This window comes from Sturnira hondurensis, unplaced genomic scaffold (assembly GCF_014824575.4).
Source record: "Sturnira hondurensis isolate 20B ecotype Veracruz unplaced genomic scaffold, ASM1482457v3 Scaffold0002638, whole genome shotgun sequence".
NCBI classification, from domain to species: Eukaryota; Metazoa; Chordata; class Mammalia; order Chiroptera; family Phyllostomidae; genus Sturnira; species Sturnira hondurensis.
The window spans coordinates 10,744,740-10,770,216 of NW_028075269.1; the positions used below are offsets into that span (position 1 = coordinate 10,744,740).

General features: G+C 44.8%; 1 protein-coding gene across 1 annotated transcript; it reads right to left on the reverse strand.

The window, feature by feature from the left end:
- Positions 1-472: 472 nt before the first annotated feature.
- Positions 473-24,617, reverse strand: CD59 (CD59 molecule (CD59 blood group)). Its single transcript, XM_037040478.1, has 4 exons — positions 24,516-24,617; positions 19,431-19,506; positions 15,614-15,715; positions 473-1,961 (listed from the first exon to the last, which is right to left on the reverse strand). The coding sequence occupies exons 2-4, from the start codon at positions 19,492-19,494 to the stop codon at positions 1,762-1,764; spliced, it is 366 nt and encodes a 121-aa protein (XP_036896373.1). The 5' UTR covers positions 19,495-19,506; positions 24,516-24,617; the 3' UTR covers positions 473-1,761.
- Between the last annotated feature and the right edge of the window lie 860 nt (positions 24,618-25,477).

Sequence of the window (25,477 nt, forward strand, 5' to 3'; positions counted from 1 at the left end):
GCTGCTGATGAAAAGCAGACACAGACACCCACCGAGAAGTACTGTGGTCATTTATTTTTACTCCAAAATAATGTGTGTGTAAATATGAAGCTTTACTTTAGATAAAAGTTTTGTGGTGAATTCTCCTATAAACTAGCAGCTGTGGGCGTGGTCAGTACTTCCTCAGGAAAAGTCCTGTTAAGGAAAGAGTCACACCTCCTATTCTGTCCAGGAACAGAATTAAAGATGACGCAAGGAGAGACACCGAGCTGACGGGGAACACAGAGCACCGGGGTGATGCTAGGTGGGGCTTTATTCGGCTGGGGCGTCAACAGAAGGACACAGGTACTGCCCCAGGCCTCTTCTTTCATCGGGCACCCTGTGTGTGCTGCCATCCTTCTTGGCCAATGACCACACTCATGCATTTGATTAGATTTTATTTTCAAAAGACATCATTCACTCCACTTTGTCTTGCAGATTACATAATTAAAGCTTTTTTTTTTCAAATGTGCATCAAGAAATCTCATTTTCATTTGCACAAGCCAGGCTTGTCTGTTAAATGCAGCCAAGATGCTAAGAATACGACTGTCATTAAGTCTACCAGATCTTGAGAATTCTTCACCAGCACCCACAAGAAAAAGGGGAAACTCTGCCTTTCTGAAAAGGGGTATCACTTTAGGAAACTGCTAGAGCTTCTGAAAGCCTCCACATTTGTGGGCGTGCTAAAAGCCCTTACAAATAAATTTTACAAAGGTGTGCCGGGTCAGCTAGGAGTCAACGGGCCGGATGTCAGCAGCTAAGACACAATCCTGCAGACCTGCTGCTGTCCCTGATGACATCCGAAGGTCTCTAACTGCAGCCCCGAGGCTCTTCCCATGGCCTTCATACAGCAGACACACACAAAGCAAGGGTATTCCCACTAAGAACACGTAAAATAAGCACTCTTAATACTGTAAAGCACACGTAGCACAGAAGGTTCAGATATTTAATCTTGAACTGTGTGTGACAAAATGAAAATACACCATCACTCCAATGAAAAAAGGGAGGGGGACAGTTTGAACACATCATCGGTTTGTGTGGTTGAGTTTTTCTGGAGAAAGACTGCAAAGGCCATGCAAAATTTTAGAGGCAGAAGATGATTCATCTTCTTGATGAATCTGCCATCTATAGAGGTGGTACCTCTATAAGGACAGACCTGCTGTTTCTATGCCCTGGCTTCTGGCAAGCTTGCCTCCTACTCTGCCAGACACTTCGTCGAGGATATAACAGTCATTCCGATCACTCTGCATTCCAAAGCTTGCTGCCCTGACAGCCACATCTGGAGCATTCATCACGCCTACGTGGCAACACAAGGATCATAAACAGAGAAGATGAGAGCATTCCCTGGGAGATTGTTGAAGACAACCCCTCTGCCCCAATCTGCCCCACCAAGTGCCCATCATACTATTTAACTACATCCAAGGAGCGAGAGGGGAGCTAGTAGATGACTGCAGGCAACCCAGTCAAGCTGTCACTGCAAAGAGCAGAGGAAGAAGCGTGTAACCTAGCTCACAGCACACACGCTTCACTCTTAAACTTCCTCAAATGGGCTTCCCTGCAAATAGGACTGGTCTATAGTTTGAGTCTCTCTGTCTCTTGCTCGTATTCAAGTTGCTTAAGCTAGTTTTAGATTTTCCCAGCAGGATCCAGTTGGAAAATATACAGCTTTTGGAATGTGGCAGCAAAGGAAATAAGGAATTATACAGAAACAGGGAGTTCAGGAGAATCTCTCCTGGTATCAGTTTACATAAAAAGTCTCCAGAATGCTGTGAGCAGCGGGGTCACCAGCAGAACTGTGGTGCCCGTCACACTCCTCCCACTGCTTCTGTTACACAGGTCCTTCTGGCAGCATTCGTAATGGAGCTTCTTCTCCCCGAAGTGTTCCGAAAGGTATTTGTAATCGCAATTAGCAAGTAACCAACACTGGTAATAGGTTTGTACGTCTGTGGGAGAGACACACAAAAGGGTTAGCAAGCAAGTGGGCAAAGCTCTTTACCTGCCTTTGAAGCCCCCCCCCCCCATTCGATGTCTTGGAACTTGTGGAAGTGGAGACATTTGGGCGGGAATGTGTGTCCGGCTGGGTTGTAAAAGGGACCGGTTAGATAATGATACGGCTCCCACTGGAACTTTCCCATAAAACCAATCCCTCATCAGGGTCGGCAAGATTGTGTGTAGAGGAGAGGCAACAGGCAGTCATACTGGTATTTTAAGAGATTTACCAAGATTTTTGAACACCTGCCCACACTGACCCAGCAATTCTATTTCTAGAACTTACTCTGAAGGTATCTGCAAAAAAACAGTTAAGATATATGCCCCCCCAAACAGTCATAGCAGTACTATCTGTAACAGCAATAAACTATAAAACCAGCCCATTAATAAAAAATGTTTGAAGAAATTATGGTAGAGTTCCATATGGTGATATTCCATACAGATAGCGATGACACAGGCCTGCAGGTGTTAATGTGGAAGAGCCCGAGTCCTTTAAAAATGTAGAAAAATGGATAAATTGGACACTATCAAAATTAAAACATTTGTGCTTCAAAGGACACTATCAAAAATACTCAAAAGGGGAGAAGATGAACAGAAATCGTTTATCTGACATAAGAGTCTAATCAGAATACATGCATAACTCAACAGTAAGAAGACAAATAACCCAATTTAAAAATGAGCAAAGGATGTGGATGTTTCTCCAAAGAGGATATACAAATGGCCAGTAAGTGCATGAAAAGATGCTAATATCATTAGCCATTAGAAAAAACCAATTAAAACCACAGTGAGAAATTCTGGTCAAGATAGTGGAGTGGGTAAAGCCTGTGCTCGCCTCTTCCCACGATCACATCGAAGTTAAACTACATCACAGCACAGACACCTGGAGAACCATCTGACGACTCACTGAATGGAGCTCCTATAACTAAAGATATAAAGAAGACGACACGCAGAGACTGGTAGGAAGGACAGAGACAAGAAACAGGCTGGTCCCATACCCACACAAGGCAGTGGAGAATCTAGAGGGATATCCTGGCTGCAGAGGTGCCCCACGAGGACCAAGGGGTCCCAGCCCCACACCAGGCCCCCCAACCTGTAGTACCAGAGCTGGAAAGAGGAGTTCCCATAACATATGGCTGTGAGGATCGCTGGGGACTCCCTCTGCTGAGGTGGAGGGCTGCTGGAAACCCAGGCATCCTCTTAAAGGGCAGCACACAGATTCACCTCCTCACAAACACTCACCCTGGGCTCTAGCAAAGGGCCAGCAGCTCAAAAGGTGACAGGGACATATGGGGAAAAACTGAATTCTGTGGCTTCAGGACGAAGGCTGGAGGGGCAGTGGTCACTGCACCTTCTCCCCACACAGCCTGCAGGTGCAGGGAGGTACCAAATCTAAATCTGCAACAATCCAGTAAATACCACTTGCCCACCCTGGTGACTCCAGCCAGGCCTGAAGCCCAGGCTTCAGATTTCCCTAAAACCTTGGTGTTTTCCGCCACCTTGTCTCCCAAATTGCTGACTCAATCCTCTATTCCGTCTGATCTGCTGTTGATTCCCTGTAATGTATTCTGTGTCAGTTATTGGTTTCTTCATTTTCTGACTGGTCCTTTTTTGTGTGGTTTTTTTACGTCCTTTTTATGTTCACTATCTCTTAGTTGAAGTTGCCACTGAGTTTATCTATCTTTCCCTAAGTTCACTGAGCACCCTTATAACCAGTTTTTCCAACTCTGTACCTAGTATATTGCTTGCCTCCGTTTAATTCATTTTTTTCTGGAGTTTTCTCCTGTTCATTCATTTGGGACATGTTTCTTTGCCTCCTCACTTTGGCTGCCTCCCTGTGTTTGTTTCTAGGTGTTAGGTAGAGCTGCTATATCTCTCGGTCTGGGCATGGTGGCCTTATGTAGTTGGTGTCCTGTGTGGCCCCAGTGGTGCAGTCTCCCCAGTCGCCAGCCTGGGTGTTCCTTGTGTGGGTTGTATGTCCCCTTCTGTTCTGGTTGAGCCTTGATTGCTGTTGGCACATCAAAGGCTGGGGTTGGCCTCCAGGCCTGCTGGCTGTGAGGACTGGCCAGGGCCATAGTGGACAAGCTGCCGTGCAGGGGCCGACCCCATGGAGAGGGATTTGCTTTAGCAGGATATGGCAGGTGCCAAGACCCCTCTGTGGGTGTGCCATTTGTGGAGGGAAATGGGTGGTAGTCTCTTGTGGTCTGAAGCTAGACACTGGGTATGTTGGTTCTGGGGCCTCTTGGGAGGGGCTCTGGTGCAGACCAAGGTCAGTCGCTGCACATGCCCTGTCCAGGGCCACCTGGTAGGTGCAACAAAGTAATCTGTAGTTGGTAGGTGCCTGTGCAGTGCCCAGGGGCATGTGGGCATGTAGTGCAGTGCCCAGGGGCATGTGGGTAAGGCCACACTGCTATCCACGGCCGGCTGCCTGTGAAGAACAGTTGCTGAAAAGAGGCACAGGCAGTACACAAATTGTGGAGCAGCATCTCAGGAAGTCACCAGGGTGGGGCGAGTGGCGTTCACCAGGTTAATGCAGATTCACATTGGTAGTGCCAGGTCTGGGGCCATTCAGCGAGAGGCACAGGGCACACCAAGACCAGCCACTGCCTGCTTGGGCCTGTGGAACTCTGAGAATAGGAACAACAGAAAGAAAAAAAAATTTAAAGGGATGAAGAGAGTTTAAGCAACCTCTGGGACAACAACATTTGCATCCTAGGGGTACCAGAAAAAGAGGGAAAGCAAGAAATCAAAAACCTGTTTGAAGAAATAACAACTAAAAATTTCCCTAACCTGGCAAAAGAAATAGACATGCAAGTCCAGGAAGCACAGAGAGTCCCAAACAAGATGAACCCAACGACGCCCACACCTAAACACAGCATAATTAAAATGCCAAAGGTTAAAGACAAAAAGAGAATCTTAAAAGCGGCAAGAGAAAAGCAGTTCATTACTTACAAGGGGAGTTCCTATAACACTGTCAACTGACTTCTCCACAGAATCATTTCAAACCACAAGTGATTGGCATGAAAATATTAAAAGTGATAAAAAGCAAGGAGAGAAAATCAACAAGAAAACAGCAGCCTTACATGACACTTAGACCAGACAGATTTAATTGATATTTTTAGAGCAGTTCCAAAGCAGAATGTACATTATTTTCAAGTGCACATGAAACATTTTTCAGAATAGACAACATGTTATGCAACAACATAAGTCTTAGTAAATTTAAGAAAATTGAATTTATTTCAAGCATCTTCTCTAACCACATGATATGAAACTAGAAATCAACTACAAGAAAAAAACTGAAAAACACACAAACACACAGAGGCTAAATAACTTGGTACTAAACAATAAATAGGTTAACAACGAGATCAAGGAAGAAATCAAAAGATACCGTAAGACAAATTAAAATGAATACACAACAAAACAAAATCTATGGGATTCAGTCAAAGTAGTCCTAAGAGAGAAAATCATATGCAAAGATGTTCAAGGTCACTAATCATGACAGAAATGCAAATTAAAACTACAATGAGATATCACCTAACACCTGTCAGAATGGCTAGCATCAATAAATCAACAAAAGGCAGCGTTGGTGAGGATGTGGAGAGAAGAGAACTATTGTGCACTGTTGGTAGGTTACCACACTGGTGCAGCCACTGTGGAAATAGTACGGAGGTTCCTCAATATAGTAAAAATAGAACTACTTACGACTCAGCAATTCCATTTTGGGGATTTATTCAAATACAAAACACTAATTCAAAAAGATATGTGCACCCCTATGTTCACTGTAGCACATTATTTACAATAGCCAGGGTAAGGAAGCAACTTAAGTGTCCATCATAGATACTTGATAAAGAAGATATGGTATGTTTATACAATGGAATATTAGCCATAAATAAAAGTGAAATCTTACCATTTGTGACAACATGGATGGACTTAGAGAGTTTTATGTCAAGTGAAATAAATCAGGCCAAGAAAGAGCAATACCGTATGATTTCACTGATAAGTGAAAACTAAAAAACAAAACAAACAAAACAGGAACAGACTCGTAGATGCAGAACACAAACTGAAGGGTGCCAGAAGGGAGGGGTTTGGGAGGCCGGGTGAAAAAGGTGAAGGGATTACGAAGTACAGATTGGTCGTCACAGAATAGTCATGGGGATGTAAAGTCCAGCACAGGGAATACAGTCAATAGTACTGTAATAAATATGGTGCCAGGTGAGTACCAGACTTACAGGGGGTCACTTCGTAGGTGATATGAACATCTAACCACCATGCTATACACCTGAAGCTAATATGATTGTGATTGTCAACTGTAATTAAAAAATAAAAATTTTTTTAAAAAGCACAAGAATCATTTCTCACCTAGGATGGACATAACCAAGAATATGAATAACAAATGTTGGCAAGAAAGTAGAGAAATTGGAACCCTCAAACATCTCTGGTAGGAAGGTGCATGGTGCAAATACACTGGAAAATCGCTGGTAGTATCTCAAAATGTTAAGCATAGAATTACAGTATGACCTAGCAATTCCACTCCTAGGTATACATACCCAGGAATATTGAAAACTATGTTCACACAAAAGCTTGAACACAAATGTTCATAGCAGCATTATTCAAAAATAGCTAAAAAAGTGTAAACAACCCAGATGTCCCAGAGGGTGAATGAATAAACAAAACGTGGTATATATCCATACACTGAAATGTTACTCAGCCATAAAAAGAATGAAGTATAGATACATGTAGTAATGGGTGAACCTTAAAAAACACTGTGCTCAGTGAAGGAAGCCAGCTGATGAGGACCATGAAAATGTATGATTCCATTTACGTTCAATACGCAGAACAGGCAAACCCACGTGCAGAGAAAGTAGATTAGTAGCTGCCAAGCTACGTGGGAGGGAGGAATGGGGGATGACTGCTAATGGGTAAGGTGTCTCCTTTTGAGGTGATAAGAACACTCTGCAATTAGTGGTGACAGTTGCACAAACTAGTGAACACACTCAAAAGCCAATGAGCTGCATACTTTAAAATGTACATTTTCTGTTTTGTGAAGTAGATCTTAATAGAAAAAATCCTAGATGCAGAACGACATGCAGAATGGGGTCCACTTGTGTAAATAAAATGTATGTGTGAGGCCAGCTGCGTCAATTTTCTCGGGAAGGACTCCCAAGCAACTTAATTGTGTTCCCTCCACACAAGATTAATCTTCATGTACACATTTCTGTACGGATTAGGATCATTTTTTAAAAAGTCATTGGAACCCTGGCTGGCGTGGCTCAATGGGCTGAGTGCCCACCTGCAAGGTAAAAAGTCATCAGACGAGTTTATTTTTAAAGTACTTTAAACTTCATTTATTTTGTGTTTTTTCTTTTCTAAAATTGCCTTCTTCTTTTTTGTATTGAGTTTAACAAACAAAATAGAAAGACTCAGAGATACAAAGAACAGGCCAACAGCTGTCCAATGGCCAGGTGACGGAAGTGAAGGGATTAATTTAGTCTTCATTTAAAAATTATTAGACTATTCAGTAACACAGGAAAAGTTTCTAGAAGAACATGCCATTATGGTCCCAATGTGTGCACGTATAGGAAAATAAAAGCCAAAAGTACATACGCCAAGTATTTTAAAATAGTTTTTTTTAATATTTAGAAAAATTATATTAAGTGAAGAAATAATGTTAGTGAAGAGAGATGGTTACGGTCAATTTTCCTCCTCAGAAACAGCTGTCTGTGCACTAAGACTGTACGCTGGGTGCCAGGGGTGCACACGCAGAAGGAATGGCCCTCGCCCTGCAATTGTCTTCTTATCTTCTGTGCCGGACAGAAAAGAATCACAGATGCCTATATTCTTATTTAAGGCTTATAACTAAACATATCCAAGTTCACTCGTAGCTTGGAACAAAACTTCTAAGCTTGCAACTGCTGGTGTAACTGTCCCACCCTCCCCTACAGAGGAAATGGGTGCTTGGACTGGATTTTAGTGAAGTTCGATTAAGTGGCAGGGAGGCCAGATAGTGTCCCATGGCTCCACACGCTTGCATCACCGGTATTTAAGTGTATGCTCTGAACCTGCACTAGAAAATGCTGGTGAGTAGGGCAAGTTACTGCTTTATATAATGATAATCCGGCAATGGAACCAGGAAAGCATTAAAGGTAGCAGAGTTTTAATTAGGGAAGCCTATTGGTTGGGGAAAGCAGAGAGTAATTTATTAGTAATTGCTACCAATTAATCACTTACTATTGTCCCTCAGTGAGCCAAGCACTTTACCTGAATTATCTTATTTGCATAACAACCTTACGAGAATGGGCTTCTCACCAAAGCCACTCTGTGTCACCCAAATAAAAGTGAGTTGTGCCAGTCACCAGAATGTTAGAGGTTCTCTCTCTGCTTGGCACATCTTCCCCACTCTCTTTAAAGTTTTGGCTTGAGATTGGGCACTACCTTCACCAAGCACAGTGCACAATCGTCCTGGTGTGCCCTTACCAGAAGGCCATTCCAGCAATGACCACGTGGCACTGTCGTCAGAGGCTTCTGCTTGACTCAAATACATGATTTACCCTGCCAGGACCTGGCCGGGTTGCCAGTAAGTAGAGGCTCAATTACCACCCAACACCTGTCTTCTTCTAGATTTCATCTGCACAGCACTATCACATCCCTGTTCTACTCTGAGTGCTTCACTGGCCCTGGGAGACAAGCATGTCCATTTTACAGCTGCAGGGGGCGGGGCGTGGACACCTGGCTAAAATGACTTCTCCAAGGCAGTGCCTGGCCTCTGACTCATGTTTGACAGTGTTTCCTGCCTCACCCAGGCTGATGTCTCCAGAGCTGGAGAGGGATTTGGATGCTGTTAAGATCGATCTCCCTCACTGTTAGCTCAGAACAGCTCCACTCCAGGATGTCTAGCTTAAGTCTCGGGGGGTGTATGTCCATGAGAAGAAAAAAATACGTTTTATTCTTGAGAGTTGTTTTCAATTCAGAGCAAAACTGAGCAGAAAGTACAGAGTTCCCAGATAGCGCCCTGACCCCCCCACCCCTAACAACCTTCCACACGATGAACATCCCACCCCAGAATGGTACATTGTTTGCCAGCCAATGAACCGACATGGACTGGTCCTCCTCACCCAAAGTCCGTATTTACGCTTGGGTTCACTCTGGGAGCTGTACACTCTAAGGGGCTGGACAACTCTAGGACATGTACCCACCATTATGGTACGACACAGAGCAGTTTCACTGCCCCCAAGTCCCGCGCTCCACCTAGACTAGACACCGCTCCCTTTTTCCAGCTACCCCTTGGCAACCAGTGACTTTCTGTCTCCTTAGTTTCACTTTTTCCAAAATGTCATACTGTTGGAATGATGTGGATTGTAGCCTTTTAGGTTGCCTTCTCTTACTTAGTGTATATTTAAGCTTCCTTCCTGCCTTTTTATGGCTCAGCAACTCCTTTTCTTTTAGTCTGGGTGTACCAGTTTATTTATCCATTCACTTTCTACAGGACATGACATCTTGGTTGCTTTCCCATTTTTGCGATTATAAATAAAACTTATAAACACCCATGTGCAGGCTCTTGTGGGCGTATATAAGTTTTCAACTCATCTGAGTAAATATTAAGGAACACAATTGCTGACTTATACGGTAACAGTACGTTTAGTTTTAAGAAACTGCCAAACTGCATCATTTTCTATTTTCACCAGCAATAAATGAGAGCTCCTATTGGTCCACATTCTTGTCAGTCTCTGATGTCAGTGTTTTTGGACATTGGCCACTCTGATAAGTGTGCCTTATCATGTACACCCAGCGTTTTAGAAAGCTTAAAAATTCACGACAAGATGAGTAAGTTCCGGGGCTCTAGTGCACAGCATAGTGACTACAGCTAATATCACCGCATCGTATACTAGAAATTTGCCAAGACAGTAGATCTTCAATGTTCTCATCACACAAAAAAGTTAACTACATGAGGTGATGGATGTGTTAATTAGGTTAATTGTGGTCATCATTTCATAACGTATACCAAATCATCACCTTGTACACCATAAATACACATACTTTTTACTTCGATAAAATTTAAAAAAAAATTTAAGTCTAACAATTAAAATAAGAAACGATGGGATTTGAGGGCTGGAAAAAAAGACTTTGACTCTAGTCTACTTCCCTCTTTCCCTCTCCTCCCCACCTCTACCACCAACACACACATTTTATAAATAAAAAACAGAGGCAGAAAGAATTTGCTGGAGGCAGGACGGAGATTAGAGCGCAGAGCTCCATACTGATAATCTTATATTTCTTCCACACATAGACAACGCCTCTATTCTCCAATCTGCAAATTACACCTGGTGAAGTGGGGGGGTCCAAGACGCAGACCATGAAGGTTAAGCACCAGGGCTCCGTGCGCACATACAGCTGGTGCTCAAATATTTGTGTAGTGAGTGACCACGTTCTGTCTGCGGGCCTCACTCTGCTTTCTACATTCACAATGAACTGACAGGGTACTCCAGAGGCAGGGGAACTGTACCCCTAAAGAATCAAGTTCCTTGTGTGGAAGGATTGAAATTTGAGTTGCATTCCAGGAACTTATATCAAAATTAGCAGATACTACTGGATTTTTTTTGGGGGGGGACAGGATAATTGTAATTTTTTCTTACTTACTGAAGGATATCTCCTTTCTGGGGAAATACAGCTCCTTTCTATCAGCTTTTTCTGAACCTGTGGGTCTTCCAAGCCAGTTTACCTGATCTGCTCAATATTCCTTGATGTTCCCACCATGAAAAGTTTGTGGTAGAGGGTGTAAGAGTGAAATAATCTCGAAGGTCTTTTAAAAAAAATATTGTTCAAGTACAATTGTCTCCATTTTCCCCTCACCCCACCCACCCCCACCCTCCATCCTACCCCCACCTTTGGCTTTGTCTGTGTCCTTTATACAAGTTCCTTGATGACCTTCCCCATTTTCTTCTGTTACCCCCTCCACCCTCCCCTCTGGTTACCATCAGTTTATTCTTTATTTCAATGTCTCTGGTTATATTTTACTTGCTTGTTTCTTCTGTTGATCAGGTTCTACTTATAGGTGAGATCATATGGTATTTGTCTTCCACTGTCTGGCTTATTTCACTTGGCATAATGCTCTCCAGATCCATTCATGCTACTGCAAAAGGTAGGAGATTCTTCTTTCTTTCTGCTTTGTAGTCTTCCATGTGTAAATCCCACAGTTTTTTGATCCATTCATTTACTTAAAGGCTTGTCAATTATGTTTATCTTTTCTGTGAACCAGCTCCTGGATTTATTGATTCTTTGAATTGTTCTTTTAATCTCCATATTGCTTAATTCTGCTCTGATCCTGGTCATTCCTTCCTTCTACTTGCTCTGGCCTGTCTTTGTTGTTGTTCCTCCAGTTCTTGTAGATGTAGGGTTAGGTTGTTTGTTTGAAATGTTTCTATCTTTTCTAGGTAGGCCTGTATTGCTATGAACTTCCCTCTCAGGACTGCCTTCGCTGTGTCCCCTAAGTTTTGGACTGTTGTGTGTTCATTTTCATTTGTTTCCAGAAACTTTTTGATTTCTTGTTTGATCTCACTATTAATCCATTCATTGTCAAATAGCATTGTATTCAATCTCCACAAATTTGAGTGTTTATGAGTTTTTTTCCTTGAGGTTGGTTTCTAGTTTCAGTCCCTTGTGGTCTGAGAAAATGCTTGAGATATTTCAATTTTCTTGAATTTTTGAGGTATGTGTTGTGTTCTATCATTTGGTCTATCTTTGAAACTGTTCCATGTGCATTTGAAAAGAATGTGTATTCTGTTTCTCTGAGATGAAAGGTTCTATATACGTCAGTTAAGTCCATTTGATCTAGGACACTGTTCAATGCTGCAATATCTTTGTTGATACTTTGTTTGGAAGATCTGTCCATTTTTGACAGTGGGGTGTTAAAATCCCCTAGTATAAGTATGTTGTTGTCTATATATTTCTTGAAGTCCCCCAAGATTTTCCTTATATATCTGGGTGCACCTATGTTGGGGCCTATCTATTTATGATGCTTACGTCTTCTTGATGGATTCTTCCCTTGACTATTATGAAGGGTCCCTCTGGGTCTCTTTTAACGGCCTTTGTTTTGGAGTCTATTTTGTCTGATATAAATATTGCTACCCTGGCTTTTTTTCCTGTCCATTGGCTCAGAAAATTTGTTTCCAGCCTTTCACTTTCAGTCTGTGTAGGTCTTTTGTTCTGAGGTGGGTAGGTAGCATATGTGTGGATCATGATTTTTTTTCTTAAAATTTTAAAAAAGATTTTATTTATTTATCTTTAGAGGGGAAGGGAAGGAGAAAAGGAGAGAAATATCAATGTATGGTTGCCTCTTGTGCATCCCCTGCTAGGAACTGGAAGTAACCCAGGCATGTGCCCTGACTGGGAATCGAACCACGATCCTTTGGTTCGCAGGCCTGTGCTCAGTCCACTGAGCTACACCAGCCAGGGCTGGGTCATGATTTCTTAGCCATTCAGCTATTCTATGTCTTTTGATTGGAGCTTTTAATCCATTTATGTTTAAGGTCATTATTGATAGGTACTTATTCATTACTATTTTACCTTCTTTGTACCTGTGTTCCTCTCTCTCTTTTTCTTCCTCTTCTTAAAGCAGTCTCTTTGGTGTATCTTGCAGTGCTGGTTTGATGGAGGTGTATTCTTTTAGACTTCTTTTGTCTGGGAAGCTCCTCCTTATTTGGCCTTTCATTTAAATTGAGAGCCTTGCTGGGTATAGTAGTCTGGGTTGAAGGCCTTTGCTTTTTACCACTTGGGATATTTCTTGCCATTCCATTATGGCTTGTAGTGTTTCTGTTGAGAAGTCAGAAGAAGTCTGGTAGCCTTATCAGGTATGTTACTTCCTTGCTGCCTTTAAGATTCTCTATTTGTCTTTGAATTTTGCCATTTTCATTATGATGTCTCTTGGAGTGGGCCTCTTTGGGTTCCTCCTGGATCCTGACACCTGTTCTCTCAGCTCTCTCCCCAAAGCTTCCATCCCGTCTCTCCTCAAGTATCTCTAGCCTACTCTGTCCCGGCCTCTGCCGGAGCCCAGCGTAAACACCTGCAAATGAAAATGTGTGCGTTGGCTCTTTGCATCTCCAGCCGTCATTTTTTGGCAGAGAGAAATCCTGCTGCTTTTCACCACTGCTTGTTATCTGTGTATTTTGGGCTCTGGTGCTCTGGGCCGAGGATTCCAGCTTAGGGTTTAGATCCCACACGTCTCAGGGGGATCCAAGTGGTTGCTGAATTGTCCCTTGGGCGCTGCCACCTGTGGGCACCTAGTCAGCCTTTTCGAGTCTCCACCACACTCCTTACCAGACAGGTTGTGCAGAAGCTAATTATTCTGTCTGCCTGAGATTATAACACCTCTCTCAGCTGTTTGTTCCAAATGATTTCTCCACAATTGAGTTGTAATTCCAGATTAGTCCTGGGAGCAGGGTAGTGTGGCTTCCATTCACCCCTCCTCCATCGTAGGAAATCCAAAAGTCCTCGAAGAGTCTTTTTTAATTTCATCTCTTAGCCATGCAAGTCTGGGTTTTCCCTTGTACTCACCTAACTAACGAGACCTGGAAACAGCCATTCCTCACCAGTATCATTTCCACATCCAGCAAGAACACTGGGCCTGCCTTTGCTGGTTTCTTTTCTCTACTCACCATTTCCTAAATCCTATTTTTAATAGGGTGTATTTTTAATAGGGTGAGGTAGAGATCCCAGAGTTCTGACCAGTGTGGAAAATGTAGGTTTACAGGACTCGTCAATGTTAGTGGTCTCCCACCACGTGTCCGAGAGTGCCCCACGTTCTGAAGCAATCAAACACTGGTGCCTGCTTTTGTCATACTTAGGAACATTCTTCCTCTTTTACATTTATGACAGCTAAACAGGCCTCTATCATAATTTTGTTTCCTTCTTTGTCTTTGCATCCCTAGCTCTTAGCTCAGACTCTGACACACGGAGACTCTTAAAAGATTGGGAGGCAGCCAGCATTGCTGTTAATGAGCATTGGAAGAGATGGATTCCCACATTCAGATCCCAGGTTGGTTACTTGACCTCAGTCTATTGCTTCATCTGAGCCTCAGTTTCCCCATTTATCAAATGAGAATAAAATATTATCCTAAGTGGTAGGTGAGAAGCATTAAATTAAAAATATACAGGAGCTTCCAGGCAAGATGGCAGTATAGGCAGACATGGCTCACCTCTTTGCAAAACCACATCAAAATTACAAGTAAAATATAGAACAACCAACTCAGAAACATCAGAAATCAGGTTGAATGGAAGTCTGACAACTATGGAATTAAAGGGACCACATCCATCCAGACTGGTGGGAAGGGCACAGACGCAGAACGAGCTGGTCCCACACCCACGTGTGGTGGATAAAAATTTGGGGGGATATCTCGGGAGTGAGGAGTCCCAGCCCCTACACCAGGCCCCCCAGCCCAGGGTTCCAGTGCCAGGAAAATAAGTCCCCACAACTTCTGATGGCAAAAAATCAGCAGGAAATGAGTCTGGAAGAAACTGCTGGAGCCCCAAGCAGCTCCCCTTAAAAAACCCCCACACAGACTCACCTACTCAGAATCAAACCCTCTGAGCTCCACTGCTGTGGTGGCATCTTTCAGGGCACCAGTGGCACACGGGGAAGAAATAAAGTGTGGCAAATCACTAATTTGGCAAAGGAAATAGACATGGAAACCCAGGAAGCCCAGAGTCTCAATCAAGATAGACCCAAAGAGGACCACACAAAGCCACACCATAATTAAAATGCAAAGGGTTAATGATTAAGAGAGAATCTTACAAGCAGCAAGAGAAAAGCAGAGAATTACCTACAAAGGAGTTTCCATAAGACTATCAGCTGATTTCTCAAAAGAAATCTTGCAAGTAAGAAGAGGCTGGCAAGTATTCAAAGTGATGAAAAGCAAGGACCTACAACCAAGATTACTCTATCCAGCTAAGATATCATTTAGAATGGAAGGGCAGATTAAGCGCTTCCCAGACAAGGTAAAGCTAAGAAATTTATCATCACCAAGCCCTTACATGAAATGTTACAGAAACATATTTAATAAAAAGAGGACGATCAAAACTATGAACATTAAAATGACAACAAGCTCACAAGTATCAAGAACTGAATCTAAAAAATAAAAACAGAAACAAACTAAGCAAACAACTAGAACAGGAACAGAATCATAGTGTGGGGGTCACTTGGAGGGCGTTGAGGGGTGAAGTAGGGAAATGGTGCAGGGATCAAGAAGCATAACTGTAGGAACAGAAAGATGGGGATGTTGAGAATACCATAGGAAAGAAAGAAGCCAAAGAACTTACACACATGATCCATGAACATGAACCAAGGAGGCGGACTGCTGGAAGGAAGGAGGGTACCGAGTGGAGGAGGGCAAAGGGAAAAAAATTGAGACAACTGTAACAGTATAATCAATAAAATATACATAAAAAATAAAAAATAAAAAAATATATGGAATACTTAGTGCTACATGCAACTGATGCTATTAAACGGCAGCTACTGCTTGTTGAATATAAGGGTCATGAGGGGCAGAGTGGCACAGTCTTTTTTTCCAGGCTCCCATCACACCTTTACACTTCTGAGAGGGAAGTGGGAGGCACTTACCGCCAAAGAAGGAAAGACATGCATCAAAGTTAGATGAGCAGTTGGTGACCCGAGTACACGTACCACCTGGGTTGAGGCAGTTGTAGCACTGCAGACTATGACCTAGAATCAGGAAGAAAGCCCATGAGACTCTGGCAGACCAGTACTGACCTGCCCTCCTGGCTGCAGGAGAGAGCCCACGATCTGCATGACAATGAGGCAGAAGTCGGCAGCCTTCCCTTCCCATCCAAACCTATACCAGGCAGGTTTCTCCAAGCTCAAACTATAGTTCCAGCAGCATTTTTTGGACCCTGATGCAAGTACAGAGGAAATTTCCAGCCTTGGCTGGTATGGCTCAATGGATTGAGCACGGGCCTGCAAACCAAAGGGTCACTGGTTCAATTCCCAGTCAGGGCACATGCCTGGGTTTGCGAGCCAGGTCTTCAGTAGAGAGTGAGTAAGAGGCAACCACACGCTGATATTTCTCTTCCTCTCTACCTCCCTTCCCCTCTCCCCAACCCCTCTCTCTAAAAATAAGTAAATAAACTCTTTTAAAAAACCTCACACTTCCTAAANGGATTGAGCACGGGCCTGCAAACCAAAGGGTCACTGGTTCAATTCCCAGTCAGGGCACATGCCTGGGTTTGCGAGCCAAGTCTTCAGTAGAGAGTGAGTAAGAGGCAACCACACGCTGATATTTCTCTTCCTCTCTACCTCCCTTCCCCTCTCCCCAACCCCTCTCTCTAAAAATAAGTAAATAAACTCTTTTAAAAAACCTCACACTTCCTAAAAAAAAGAAATTTCCATATTTAAAAATTCATGTAACTATTCAATGAATCACATCAATTGGCAGTAATTAATCTGCACTGATGCGATATAGTAAAAGGAAACTCTCAAGAGAATAAGTTAACAGAATCTATAAAGGCCTTCCAAGCCAATAAATATGCTCTCAGAAACCACATTCTTATGGACTAACAACCAGTATTTGGCATTTGCTCTCTATCTGTGTGAGAAGACATTTCCAAGGACGAAATACATAAAATCTCATTATAGATCAGCACTGACAGATGGAGAAGACTTGCAACCAACCTGAGGACAGGGAACACTAATTTTGAATCCCAGGTAAGTAAAATGTTCTTCTCCCCAAAAGAATAACTAATTATTCATAATTATCTAAATTGTATTTACTTGTAATTCAGATCTACTAATTCTTCCCATCAGCAGATCTGAATTATAAATAATTGTACCCAATCATATTTCAAATTTTGTCAATTAAAAATTTGTAGAAATGTGTTTTCTTGTTATTTATATAAAAGCTTACATAATGTCCTAGGTTTTGTCTTTTGGCCTATAAAGTCTCAAATATTTCTTCTCTGGCCTCTATAGAACAAGTCTGGTGACATCTGGGGTAAGGTGTCATCACTGAGGCTGCTTCCTGCTGAGGGACTAGACCTGTCACCAGGAACATGCATAATCAAGGAACAGATAGCAGCAGCTGGACACCCTAGACCCAGGCAGGTGGGACAGCCAGGCATTAGCAGTGACACTGAACACGACAATCAGGGTACATCAGATGCAAACTGCCTCTGGCTCTCTAACTGGCGAATTAATTCTGCTCCCATCCACGTTCTCATGATTTGCCTTTGCTAGCTAGACTCCAGGCTTTGCTAGATTATTTTCCCTTCTCCATTTTATATCAACAGTGAAGAGAAAAAGATAGGTCATATTTCACATCCGTTAACGGGGAGAGGCAGAGAGATATGAGAGTTGCAACACAATTTTCCTAATTCGTGTGGACACTTCCTTTCCTAACTAGACCTTCTTCCAGCCGCAGGCCGTCTGATGGCAGGTAATGTAATGAGTGTCTGCCATGCCTAGGCAGGGCTCCGTTATCGCCCTCTGCCTCTTCTCCCCAATGTCAGTGTTTGTCACGCCTGCGGGAGAGGGGAGCCACAATGAGAAGGGACAAGATGCAATTTTTCGATTCTCTTCCCTGCTCCAGATGTGTGTACACACTTGAGAGCAAAGAATGTAAGAGGGAGGTATTATTCCAGCCTGGCTATTTGTGAGGGCCACTCAAAAAGGCTGCTCACAGCAGTGAATTTTCTCCTAGCTAGAGCCAGAGTCATCTGGTTTTATACAGAGAGAGGAGCCAAAGCTCACGCCTGGAACTTCAGTGGGGCACAAACGTTCAGCGCTAACACATTCGTTCAGTGTTCAGACACCTGTGAGTGAAGCTCTTCATCTTCACAGGATTGTTTTAAGAGGTTGCCTCAATGATCTCCATTGTCATTTTTCAAGAGAAAACTGAGACTAACATGTTAATTAACTTGTCTGAAGTCACACAGCTTCTGAGGAGGAGAGCCGGGACTCAAACCCAGGTGGCGAGTTCTGACCCCCAAGTTTGGTTTAGCCAGGATGCTTTTCTAATCATCCTGAGTGGGAAAGAGAAGAAAGCAGCACAACAAAAGGAGACCCAGGTCAGGGACAAGCAATAAGCCAGCAGTCTCCTGTCCGATACTCTTGCTACTAGGCCAGGGTAGAAGGATCTGCTTCTGATGTCAACTCTCGAGGAGGGGAGGGGCCTGTCACAGAACAGCTGATGGCCCCAAACCCGCACCTGCTCCATAAACAGACTGCCAGAAACTGGGCACGGCCAGATTATTCCAACCACAGCAAATACACTGGGTAGATGGACTCAGACACTACATCACACAGTATTGTGCAAAGGTAAACCAAACTACAAACCTACCCTGGCTAGAATTAGCAGAGGTGGAGAGAGAGGGGAGTCGGGACTTCTCTTTTTCTCTAAAATGGAGAGCATGCTCAAATTTAACTTAGACTAGTTTCTTCTTTGCTTCAGTTTCCTCAACCATAAAAGATGAAAGGATTGAGCGAGATTTGGCTGGGCATGGACCCTCGTACATAACAGGCATTAATAAATGGAAGCCACTAAAGCTACTTATGTGCAAGGCATGTTCCAACCTGGCAGCTGCCTTTTTCATTCTTCACTGCATCGCTACTTCTTTCTCTGCATCCCCTCACCCCCCAACATGGCAGTACCAATATAACACAGGTGGAAAGTGACATATGACCCTTACAACGGAGCAAAGCAAGTCACATAGGTGTCCTGGTATTACAGAGGTTAACATGCAGGAATGTATGGATCCTTCCAGGAGCCAGGGAGGAGTGGCCCGGTGGTGAAGGGGTTAAAAGCAGATCCTCTGGGGCCAGACTGTTTGGGTTCAAACTCTGGCTTTGCCACTTCCGTGGGATATTTTACAAGTTATTTAATGTCTGTGGGCCCCAGTTTTGTCACTTGGAAAATGGTGATAAAAATAGTGCCTAATCCATAGGGCTGACGAGAGGATTAAATGAGTAAATACCTGGGAAATGTTCAGAGTCGTGATCTGCGCATAAACGGTGTAGGCATTCGCTGCTCCTGCTATTATTACAGCATCACCACCCCTGCGGTAACGCAGGAGGAGCATCAGGGCAGAAGGACTGAGTTCGCTCTAAAGACGGTGTCCCCAGCAGTTTGTGGTGAGAGGGGCGAAACTTAAGCGGCTGAGTGTGCCCCCCTCTGCCCCACCCCGTAAGAGAGCAGCCCTGTAACCCAGAAGAGCTGTAACTCAGGAAGGCGCTCCACTGAGGGCAAGGCTGTAACATAGGAAGGACCTGTCACACAACCTTGGACGTGTAACACTGGAAGGCAAGAGAACCAAAGCCAGGCTGAGGCCAGTGATGTCAGTTCAGTCTCTCGGAGGCCTAAGAAAAAGGAAGCACATGGCCAAGGGGGCCTAGACGGTCCTGACCCATGTCCCCCTGGACCACTCACCTGAATGACAAAGGATGGTCAGGACGAGCAGGAGCCCGAGCAGGATGAATCCTTTGCTTCCCATTGTTTACAGAATCTGGAAGGAAGAGACACGAAGAATCATCATGAACCAACCAACGACTGACCACTGACCAGTGACCTCAGAAACCAAGAATCAGAAGGCCTAGGGAGCTTCAGGAGACACAGGGAAGGAGCTCGCAGACCAGGAAATCTGCCAGGCTGGGGTGCCATCACCCAGGGGTGCTCTTGGGTAGGGCAGCACTCGGTCTCTCCTCCTGCCCCCAGACCTCAGCTTCCTAAAGAAACGCTGTTGATCCTGGTGAGAGGGGCAGCTATGAGGAGTCCAGGCACACAGGGCCCACAGTCAGGGCTACCCAGGCCCCGCCCTGGCTCTCACCTCTATTGGCCCCTCTCTCTGTGCAGTGGGGACAACTGCAATTCCTGCTCTGCTGTAATTACACCCTAAGCTGTTGGCTGGGCAAGAGCCTAGTGAAGGCCACTTCTCCAGGCCATGCCACTTAAGGGCATCCGAGCAAACAAGTGACTCTGGAGGGCACCGACACGCCCGCACCCAGCAGCAGAACAGAAGCACTGACTCAGCGTGCCTGGAAGCTCTGGCTCCCCACCTTGGCGAGAATGATGGACACGCCTTGGTTCACCCTGGGGAGGGAAAAGGGGTTCCAGGTAACTCTGATGACTAGTCTGCATGACGTTCGTACCTAGGTGTGCAGGAGTGAGCATCAGGGGAGGCGGGGCTGGGGCTGAATTGCCTCAAACCCTCCTTTTGTCTGCTGAGCCAGTCAAGACGCCAGGAGGCTTTAAATCGTCTGTGGACAAAGAGGGCCACATGCCAAGCTGACAGGCTCAGCAGAGGCCAGCACAGCGGCCTTACATAGGGCGGGCCAAAGATAAAACTTCCTAACTGAAAGCGGGTCTCAGCAGGTAGTCACATCCTAGGTTGGCAGCTTCCTTGATAAAGGTCAGTCTTTAGCTCAAGGAGCCTGTCTTCTTGCCATTGGCGTTTTTAAAAAACATAACAGAGCTTTTGAATTTCAGGGCAATTCACAGTAATCTCCTTTTCCACACCCCCCAGGGCACACCTACCACACCAGAGTTCAGAGCACAGAACCCTCGTTGTTACCTAGTTCCCCAGACACCATCTCTCTGTGCTGTACATACGAACTCTGCTGAACCCACCAAAGTAAAAGAAGTGTATCTCTCCATTTTACTTTGTCCAATCTCAGAGATTTCCCCGCTTTGCTTCCTTCTGCCTCCCTAACCTACCACCAATGAATCTTATCTGACCCCCTTCAAGTCTCCTTTGATTCCAATGTGTAAAATAAGCTATGAAACTGCCGGTCTCTGGAGCATTTTCTCAAACTGTTGAGATTTTGCTTCCTGACAATTGTTCTCAGTTTGGCTCAAATAAATAAAAATTCCTTAGAGGTTTGGTCATTTGTTACATCCTATCTAAACCATGCATTTAGTAACAGGTCTAGGAAATCTCTCAACCCCACCCTTACTTCCCTGAGCCCATCCTGAAACAAGGAGACGACAGCCTCTCTACATCGGGGGCTCCCCATTCTATCGACTCCCACAGGCCAGGGCTCTTAGCAGGTGAAGCCCCATCTTCCCTCTGGGTTGGGAACATCATCTCTCCCAGCTTCAAAGGTCATCCGATGCTCAGGAATTGGCTGATGAAGGCCCGGAAAAGGCTGAGAAGCAGAAAGGACAGAATCTGATGAAGTAATTAGGGGTCTCTTCTCTTTTAAGGGACCATGTGATTATACTGTGCCCACTGTCACTGAATGCCAGTCTGCAGGCAAGACAACCTTTCTGTATCAGCTTCCATGTTGTTAGCAAATACCATAGCCAGTTGTTTGGCTATGTGCTATTGATGTTACCCATATTTAATCCTCTATATATCTATATCTATATAGATATATATATATAATATCTATCTATATCTATCTATATATATATAAATACCATGCTGCAAAATGTTTAAAGATTTTATTTATATTTATTTATTTTTGGAGAGGGGAAGGGAGGGAGAGAAGGAGGGAAACATCCCTGTGTGGTTGCCTCCCATGCGCCCCCTACTGGGGACTGGGCCCCAGGCCAGGCATGCGCCCTAGACTTGCAATTGAACCCTCAACCCTTTGGTTCGCAGGCTGGCACTCAAACCACTGAGCCACACCAGCCAGGGCACAATGCTACAAATTTAATCTCCACCTCCATTTATAAGAGAACTGAGGGGTGAGGAGGGGAACTAACTTACACAAGTGTTGGAAGGTAGAAAAAATAATGTCTTTCTTTCCCAAAGGTGTCCAGGTATCTGTGAATACAGGCAACTTTACATTTCAAGTGACTTTGTAGATGACTTTAAGCTTCAGAGAGATGTGAAAACAGAAGAGGCAAGAGATTCAGAACGTGACTGACTTCACCAACTGCTGGTTTTGAAGACAGAGTAAGGAGCCCGCTGAGTCAAACAGGTGGCCTGCAGCAGCCAAGAACATCCTCAACCGACACTCAGCCAGAAAATGGGACTTCAGCCCTCCCGTTGCCAGCACTGTAATTGTGCGGATAACCGGAAAGAGGGAAGGAAACAGATTCCCCCACAGGTCCTCCAGAAAGAACAATGGCCATGAGGCCATGGCAGCTGTCTCAGAATTGTAAGAGTAATAAGCAATAGAAAACTAATATACCAACCTCAGAACTGGCTGATGTATTATAACCTTTAAAAGAAGGGCCGAGTTCTTCAGCCATAGTTAAGCTCTTCAGTGGGGAGACTTCTTGTGCATTCAGGTTCTGAAATTCATTTGCTAAGTGGAGGCCACCAGGGAAGGGAATTTACATTGGGACATTCACAGATGCCCGAGAGTAAAGTTAGTGCCCCCGGGAGTCTGGGGCCTTGAAAGGCTGATGAACAGTAAGGCTAGAAGTGACCTCAAAGATAAAACCCAAAGTTGTTATTTTAGAGGAATTAATGGAGGCCCCCAGAGTGGGGATGGGGGAGAAGAAGTTACCTTTCCCAAGGCAACAGGTTAGTTGCAAAGCCACACTGCGTGGATTCACCAGGGTTTGGTAACTCACAAGTACCGGTAGCTTAACATTACCTGGTGACTAGTAGTGTGAAGGGCTTGCAGGCTTGCCTCATCACCTCACAATACACTGCCTGCTGCAGGCAGGCCTAAACAAAGATCAGTTATTTGTTCACCAAGACATCAGCAGGGAGAGACAAGAAAACCATATACATCACAGTGAACAGCCCCTCCCACTTTGAGGTTTCCACTGCCAGCGGAGTCAACCACTTGAGACCTCTCTAAACCACAGGAACCTGCAGCTTCCCCTGGCCACCTCGGAAAATCCACTTTCCACAGGGCCTGTCATCACAGGGATTGTACTCACTGCCCTGCCCTTGGAGATCCTAATGGCAGAGCCAACTGTTTAATGAAGATAATTCACAAAGCTCCGGGGCACAGGCCAAAGTCTTCTCCTTTAAGAAACCTCAAGCAGCTTGGGGTTTGGGTTTGTTTGTGGCAGTCTGGCTGAGGTTCGAGAATTTTTAATGCAATCTTTTTAAAAGAGTTTGTAGTTGCAGCCTGCCAAAGATGAATTCCATTAGATACCTGCTCTCCTCACCCTAAAATCCATTTTATTTGGGCTTTTGGCTTCTGAGCCACTCAGCCTAATGGTCTGTTTTCTTGCAGGAAAGTTCAGCAATCGTCTCCTGCTTCTACTTCAAAAATACAGAAACCACCAATCTTAGGCATCTTGGGTCCATGGTAAGGCAACCTGTCTGCTTTGGGATCATAAATCTCCCAGCATTCTGGGAAATGTTGCCACCTCCCTCAGTTCACATTCTGAGCCTCGTGCGCCTGCCTTAGAGAACTGGGGATGAATTGTCCCCAGTTGGGGAACGTGAAGAAGTAAGATCATAAGGGTACCCCAAATATTAACAGCCACTATTTCGTCTCCTCATAGCAGGTGTCAAACCGAACCCTTTCCATGATTTATCTCATTTAGTCCTTATAACTAAGCTCTACAATTTTACTGATTTAAAAAAAATGACATCAAATAGTTCACTCAGAGCCAAGTGTGAGCTTGGGCACAGGCAAAAAAAAGTTTTAAAATACATTTCAATTGAATTAAACAAATGAACAAACAAGGGGGAACTATTAAGTCTCAGAGTCTCATATTGCTTTTATTTCCCGTAACAGATTCGAAGATACCACAAACTGCCACTGCCTGGGTTTTAAAGGTCTTAACCTAGCTCTGGCTGTGGGTTTTTTAACAACCTGGGCCAGCAGCCTGGGTAGGGGCGAGGCCAGCCAATAAAGCCATTTTGTTTTGCCTGACAAGGTTCGTATGCGTCAGAGGTGAGAAATGGAATATGTGAGTTAACACATTTCCAGGATCCTTGAAGAGGGTGCTTCTCCTTAAACCATTCAAATCACTATTTAACATTTCTTCCAACTCTGCTGTCAGACTCTATGAAGGGCGCAGCCCAAGCCGGCGAAAGAAAACAATACCTCACACCAAACTTGTACTTAAAGGGTCTGTGTTTCGGCCCTGCTGTGTTATTAAAGTTCAAAATTTCGACCTCTAAACAGAAGAATGTCCTTGACCATTTGGGGGTGGCATTAACCTCTTCTAAGAGCGCAGTATCTTTTCCCTAAATCGCCAAGAGCTTCCCTTCTGTGGTCAGGGTTCGAGGAATATATTCCCGAGGGAATGGAGGGCAAAGCCCGCGGATTTGGAGCGCCGTTCTCCCCAATTTCCTTTGTTGCCGACTTACAAGGTGAGTCGAAGTTCTGCCGGCCTCTGTGGATACCTTAAACCCTGGGGAAGGGCAGGGCGTCGGGAGGACACCCCAGCCCAGGGGTTTGAGAAAGGCATGGGGTTGTCCCCTGGGCGCGGGGGCGCAAGCGGGGAAAGGGGAGTAGAATCGGGGAGGAGGCACGAGGGAGGGGGTCGGGTCTCCGGAGGCCCGTGGCCCTGCAGGCCCGCGCCCAGCCGAGGTCCGCAGCCGCGGCAGATTCGCAGATTCGCAGCGCAATTTGGCCTGCGGCTTGGCCTTACCTCCCGGCGTGCTCAGGGTCCGACTTCCCGGTATGCACCGACCCGGCCGAGCGGCAGTCTTTATAACCTGGGCGCTGGAGCACTCGGCCAGCTCTCGCTCGCCCCTCCCCCACCGGGCTCCGGCCCCGCCCAGCGCGCCGCAGTCCGGGAGTCCGGGTCACGAGTACTTTCAGCGCTGGCTCCAGGCGGTCGCTACTTGCGTCCTTTCACCCTGGTCAGGGAGCAGCCCCTGCACGTCAAGGGAGTCAGGCTCCTGACCCAGGTTCAGAAAAGTCCCATGGCCAGGGCTAGATTAAGACCTTTAAAATCCAGGCAGAGGTTGGATCCCGTTGTCATCCCGTTTGTTACGAAAACAAAAAACATGGAACTCCAAGACGTACGATTTCCTTTTTCGTTGTAGTTTTTTTTAAATTAAACATTAAAATGTATTTAGAAACCTTTTTATGCCCGCGCTAAGCTTCCTCTGGGCCCAGGTGTCGGGGCCTGGGGCTCCTTTCTGCTCTTAGACTCTGGAGTCCCTCAATGTCTTTCAGTCACAGCCATCCAAGCCTTGTGTCTTGTTTGGAACTAAGATAAAACTCCGCAGAACCACCATTTAGGACGTTATTTTTACGTGAAAATGTAATTTTAAGTTTTTATTTATCACTTGCAAAGTGTCTCCCACCCGCTGCAGAACTGGCTTTAAGAGCACCACGGGGAGAGTGGGGGACAAAAGGCCTTCGAACAAGTCTCTGACCTCTGTTGGAGACCACGAGACACTTTCTGAGGATCAGGGTGAGAAAATACTGCATCTCACGACCGCTTATGCTGAATCGAAAGGGGAAGCAAACAGGGCAGATCATAATCGATCATGATGTGCTTTTCCACCGAGATGCTCTGATGGCTTAGGGATGTCGGGAAGTGAATTTCATTTGATATCTGCTTAGATCATTTCCAGTAATAGTTTGTTTACAAAGCTCTTT

Coding starts and splice junctions, on each gene's coding strand:
- CD59 (XM_037040478.1), bottom strand. CDS start 19,494: ATGGGAAGCAAAGGATTCATCCTGCTCGGGCTCCTGCTCGTCCTGACC. Junction 15,716..19,430: donor GACCATCCTTTGTCATTCAG/GTGAGTGGTCCA, acceptor TCCTGATTCTAG/GTCATAGTCTGCAGTGCTAC. Junction 1,962..15,613: donor ATGTCTTTCCTTCTTTGGCG/GTAAGTGCCTCC, acceptor TCTCTCCCACAG/ACGTACAAACCTATTACCAG.